Below are 6,030 nucleotides of genomic sequence, written 5' to 3' on the forward strand. Positions count from 1 at the left end.
CTGGAGGGGAGGCCTGCGGTTGACATGGAAGTAGCAGTATCAGCAGGGATCATGATTTCCTGTTTTTGCTGAAGACTGGTCCTGAGTACAGGACACCTGGGTACATCTTCAAGTGAGGAGCTGTCACTTTACAGGACAAGGCCCTCCATTGGGGGTATCAGAAGGTGACTGTTATGTGGACTGAAAGGCAGAAAATTTTGTGGTGGGGCATGTACGTGATATGCTGCTGCCTTTCACTTTCTAGGTTACAAGTCCCAGGAGAAGAGGGGGAAGAGCCACAGGTATGACAGTAAATCCAACCGGTTAAAAAAAAAGCCAAAGGAGAGCTCCATGCGGCGATCGCGGGCCTCGAGCCAGCACCAGGCCCATGCACACAGTGATGAGGACGAGGATGAGAGCATCCCTGCCAGCTACCACACTGTGTCTTTACAGGTTAGTCAGGACGTAAGTATAGCAAGGATTTCCTCCTCTCCTTTCCCATACTTGGGGCCTGGCTAGGGAGTCATTGGGATTCTCCATGGTGGGAGGGGAGGCTGCATCCTGGGTTAGTGGCTGCTGGGTGGCAAAGGGTGGGTCTGGTGACAGTGTCTCCTTCTGGGAGCAAGAGAGGAAGAGTATGATTTGGACAGGAGGAAGCAGAAGAGCAGTGGAGGGAGGAGTCCTCTGACAAAGCCAGGAGGGTGGGTGTCTGGAACTGTAAGTCACTGCAGAAGGTGAGATTAGTGTGGGACAAGAGCATTTGGAGGCATGAGGTTTATGTGGGATTAGTGGGGAGTCTGATGGGGCATATGAGTTTGTGGAGAGGGGAGTGCCCTGTGGGCTGGGACACAGGGATTTCAAGTACAGAGGATTGGGATGATGGCATCACTTCCCTCTAGTTGGGTCTTCTCGAGGTTGTGGGCACAGGCTTGCTGAGTGTCAGGCTGTTGGGCCTCAGTTCAGTAATAAAGTTACTAGAATGCTGCTGTTCATCTGCACAGAACTATATTGAGAGAGCTTTGCCTGTGCTTCATGCTTTAATTAAAAAGGAAAAAATAATAATAATAAAGGAAGGCAGGGAAGGTTGTCCCTGGATAGCATAGCTGAATCGCTGGTTTCCTCCCTCAGCCTGGGAGAATCGATGGTCTGTGCAAGGAATGGCTCCATTCTTTTTCACTCAGCAGCCCTGTGATGCTGTTTCTTGAAGATGGGGTTGACACAGATTTCACTGGAGGTGCCTGGCACTTGTCCACTTAGGGAGCACACAGACAGCAAGACCTGACAGCGTCCCTATAGCTATGCATGGATATGAGAAAAGCATGGCTGAATTGCTGGGAACCTTCTAGCCTTCGTTTGGGGGAGAGCAGAGACCAGGTTTGCTTCAAGAGCTCAAGTTCTGTGTGTTGCTTAATGTGATGCTTGACTTGCAGCTCCTGGACCTCATGCACACCTTGCACACTCGGGCAGCCACCATCTACAGCTCCTGGGCAGAGGAGCAACGCCATCTAGAGCCTGCAGGGAGGAAAATTGAAGCAGATTCTCGAACTCTGTGGTCCAACTGCTGGTGTCCTTTGCTACAGGGTAAAGCCACCCCTTGTGATGAGAGTGAGAAGAGAGACTTCAGGATAAGGGTAGAACTGAGGACAGTTGAGGGGCCAAAGACTAACTGCAGAAAGCAGAAGGAGGTTGTTTTTAGGGTCTGCTGTAATTGAAAAAGGACTTGGGTCTGATCCAGAAAGGTGTATTTATCATGAGTTAGCTACCAGTTTACTCCTGGACCTGACAGCAGATTCCCAATCTGTGGCCTTAACAAGTATAATTCTTTTTTTTCCCACAGAGAGTGTTTGGTCTTCATTAGCCTCTTCACCCTAGGCTGGGAGCATTGTTGTGGTGGTGATGGTTGTTGTTGTTGTAATACCGGGTGACACGTTCCTGGGGGAGTGGGGATGTGCACCTTCCTTGTGGGCTCTGCCCTGAATCCCTCTCTTGCAGGTATTGCCTGGCTGTGCTGTGATGCCCGACGCCAAGTGCGGATGCAGGCTCTCACTTACTTGCAGCGAGCCCTCCTGGTGCATGACCTGCAGGCACTGGATGCCCTAGAGTGGGAGTCCTGCTTCAACAAGGTAACCTCCTTGCTGGGCTGGGCATGTGGGCAGGACAGCAGTGTCCTGAAGAGCAATGCTGTATGCAGGAGTGGCAGAATGGTGTCCTAATGCAGCACTGCCTTCTTGGGCAGCTTTCTGTTCACTACAAGGGACAAGGCTTTCCCAATTCTGTTCCCATGAAAAGCTCCTCTCTGGTTAGGCTTCTGACAGAGCCTCTTGGGGGATTGAAATGAATCCACTTATTTCGACTTCACACTGCTGCTCCCGTCTCTGTCTAGAAACAAGTTCCAAAAGCCAGCTCCTTCCTGTAATGTTGCCTCTGTAAATAACATTCCCGTGAAATATCAATGTCAATGATCCAACAGGTGCTGTTCCCTCTGCTAACCAAGCTCCTTGAGAATATCAGCCCAGCTGATGTTGGAGGGATGGAAGAGACGAGGATGAGAGCTTCAACGCTGCTTTCCAAGGTGAGCATGCTCCTGTTGCCTGAAAGCTCGGAGGAGACCATGTGCCTCAAGACAAACAAACTGTGTTTGCTCTATTAGCTTCTTGGCAGCTCTGATTTGTGTAGGTGTCAGTTTGCTAGTCTGATTGCCCTCAGTGCTGGACTTCACCACCTTCTGCTGCCAGGACATGCCTTCTTTCCAGAACTGTCTCCCTGATCCTGGCTCTCAGAAATGTCAGGAAGGAATTTGTGGCTTTTGAAGGATGGAAATGATTATTTCACCCAGCATTAGTTGAAGATAGTTGGTTCTAGTGGTGAAATGAGGCAAGTCAGAAGCCCATAGTATAGCCCTAAGCCAGTGGGTCTTAAAGGGTTGGAAGAAGTGGTGATGCAGCCCTGAGTGGTCTCATGCAAAGGAGACAAGATCCACTCCTGCATGTGTGGCTCAGAGGAGATGGCAGCATTTGCCATCTCCAGCTGGGCCTGTGCATGCTTCTAGCTTGCCACAAGGAAGGTGAATTCTAGATTTGCAAGACTGGCTGTTGAGTTATGAGCAGCAGCCCTGGTGCTACTTGTTGACAGTACTTGTGCTCTTTTCTAGGTGTTCTTGCAGCATCTCTCCCCACTGCTCTCATTGACCACCTTTGCTGCCCTGTGGCTGACAATTCTGGACTTTATGGACAAATACATGCACGCTGGCTCCAGTGACTTACTGGTAAGGTGCTGAAAGTGATGCTGCAGTGCTTTTAACAACCGTTCTCGGGGTATGGGGTTTGTTTGTTTGTTTGTTTGTTTGTTTTACTCCTTCCCTTCCAAAACCCCCTTGTTCCATGGTCTGTCCCTTTTGGCTTGTTTCCGAGATCACTTACCTGTTTTGAGCACTTATTCGTTGCTATATGTCCCCTCTCTGTGTCCTGAGGAGTGTCTCTGATTACAGCTGGAGGCCATCCCAGAGTCTCTGAAGAATATGCTGCTTGTAATGGATACAGCTGGGATATTCCACAGTGCTGACTCACGGACAGGATACTCAGATCTTTGGGAAATCACCTGGGAGCGGATTGACTGCTTCTTACCTAGGCTGCGGGATGAGCTCTTCAAACAGACAGTTATCCAGGGTACGGAGGGGTGAGGAACCCCAAGAACCAGGTTTTGGGCCCAGTACTTGTACTTCCTTCACCACCCAGCTGCAGTAGTACCTGAATGTTGGTGAGATGACAGGTGCAGGAGGCCCTGAGAGCTTGGTGTGAAAAGGGCAAACTGAGGGTGGAGAAAAGGGGTGAGCAAACTGCTGCATGGGCTAACTACTTGTTTCATTTGTCTAGATACTGTCCCCAACGTACCAGTGGAGCAGCATCCTCAGAAATCAGTAGTGTCTGCCTTGCCCCCTTCTCCTGCAGGGGATCTGAGACCAACCACCCACATGGCACCTTTGGAGAAGTGTGAGCTGGGTACCAGTGGTGAGTCCCATTTTCTTCTTTCTGGAAGTATGATCCTAGCAGGGTGGTGTGGAACTGCTTTTCCTTGGTTTAGCATGATCTACAGTGACCAGGTCTGTTGTGTTGTGGAACTGTTCTGCTTGCAAATGGACAGGTTTTGGCTTTCTCGCTGAAGTTATTTGGGTGGGCAGAGGCTGGAGCAGAATGCCTGATCGGCACCTGCTTCTTGAGGCCTCATATGAAGGTATGTGGAAGGGGAGAAACTGAGTAAGGCCCCTGAGCTGGTCTTTAGCCCCGTTTAACTTTAGAGCAGAAAGGTGACTTTGTCAAGGCCTGTGTAAGGATCTGTTTTGTCTCCGTATTTTTCCAGAGTCTGAGAGAGCCACTGCACCCAGTTCACCCACCATCAGCACCCCTGCCTCTCCTTCTTTCTCGGCATCAGCTCCAACGAAGACAAGTCCCGTTACAGACATACCTCCTACGACAGCACAGCCACCGCTCATCCTGCAGCCTCTTGCCTCTCCCCTGCAGGTTGGGGTGCCACCTATGTCTCTGCCAATCATTCTCAACCCAGCACTAATAGAGGCCACCTCTCCTGTTCCACTCTTAGCTACTCCACGGCCCACTGACCCCATGACAACCTCTGAAGTCAATTAGTTTGAGGGTGTCTGAGAACTGTCTGTTAAGGAAGCTCTGTGGGTGGAGGATGCTGGCCAAATGTTCTCAAGTAGCGGGCATGTTTGTTTTAGAAGATGATGCTAACCTGAGCAAAAGGGCAGTTGCTGCAGTCCCCTCGGAGCGTATCAGGTTCTGCTCCCTTCTTGTGGCAATTGCCCAGAAATCCCTGGCTGCTGCCTTCTCAGAGGGTTGCCCAGTTCCACTTATCAGTCTCCTCCTTGCCTTCACAATCTCAGGGGCCAGGCAGTACCCACATTCAGCAGCCTGGGACCAAGCCACCACCACTTCATCTGGTGAAGAGAGGAAACTCTTTGATGTAACACCAGAGATGGGCTACAGTAGACTGCCTCTCTGATTATACAGTCCAGTTCCTAGACAATTCCCAAGCTTTCCTGCCCATGCTTCTGATTGCACAGCTTTGTTTGAGCTCTAGGCATGCCTAGGTTCAGCAGGGTGAGAATTTTGCCTAGAAATGTGGATCATAGTCCAGCTCCCAACTTGCTGTGTAGGACTTCTTGTCCGCTGTAGCTATATGCTTTCCTTCTGGGATATGCATCACAGCAATCTAGTAGCGAGATAGGGAGTAGGGAGCAGGGAAGCCTCGCAGGGGCAGCACTGTCCTCCTCCCTTCTCCTGTGAACATAGTCAGGCTTTCTGGGTGGAGGGATCAAATTCAGACAGCTCTGCCTTGTTAAGCAGATGAGAAGGAAATGCAGAGACCCTGAGAGCAGAGCCCTATGGCCATCTCTCAAGCAGTGCTTGGGAGCTACTTCCCCTGTGGTGCACAACAGTGCCGTGTTGTTCAACACATGCTACATTGGCCCCTTAGTGTCCAGCCCCAGGGCTGTGTCTTCAATTCTCAGGAGACCGTATATTCCTCTTTAGCTTGGGAAGGCGCTGGGATCTGTGGCACTGGCTGATAGATGCCTGGCAAGCTCTGCTGTGCTGAGGAACAGCCTTTCTCTTGGGAGCTCATGCAGGACTAGTACCCTTCTGCATCTTCTAGTTGTTGGGAGCCACCTCCTTCTCTACCTAGAACGCTCCTGCAGCCTGGAGCCGAAGCCCTGATAGTCTTTCCTTTGCTTCTCCCTTGCCGCAAGGATGTCCTTCTCTTCTACCGCCTCATGCCCAGAGCAGAGCTGGCTGCCTGGCAAGCACTGCATTTCAGTTCCTCCTCCTCTCTGAATTAGTTGGCTAAATCCTCAGTAATACCAATCTCAGAAATCCCACTGGTGACTGGGAGGGGCATGGGCATGACTTCAACCCAGTGTGTACTGTACTGAGAAGAACCTAAGGTTGGGGTTGGAGTAGAGCCAGTGTACATAGAGTAAATGGCTACAAATCCAATGGACTTTTTACAGTGTAATAAATACATCCTGTAAATGAA

The 6,030-nt window shown here is 50.5% G+C and overlaps 1 protein-coding gene across 1 annotated transcript in view; it reads left to right on the plus strand.

The window, feature by feature from the left end:
* Positions 1–6,030, plus strand: part of GBF1 (golgi brefeldin A resistant guanine nucleotide exchange factor 1) — a 115,593-nt gene extending 109,563 nt beyond the window's left edge. Inside the window, 8 exon segments of the mRNA XM_067299981.1 lie at positions 245–444; positions 1,410–1,560; positions 1,972–2,102; positions 2,450–2,551; positions 3,131–3,244; positions 3,467–3,644; positions 3,852–3,986; positions 4,336–6,030. Of these exon segments, the coding sequence (XP_067156082.1) occupies positions 245–444; positions 1,410–1,560; positions 1,972–2,102; positions 2,450–2,551; positions 3,131–3,244; positions 3,467–3,644; positions 3,852–3,986; positions 4,336–4,622 (1,298 nt within the window). The 3' untranslated portion in view covers positions 4,623–6,030.

The sequence above is a fragment of the Apteryx mantelli genome, chromosome 7 (genome assembly GCF_036417845.1).
Source record: "Apteryx mantelli isolate bAptMan1 chromosome 7, bAptMan1.hap1, whole genome shotgun sequence".
NCBI lineage: Eukaryota > Metazoa > Chordata > Aves > Apterygiformes > Apterygidae > Apteryx > Apteryx mantelli.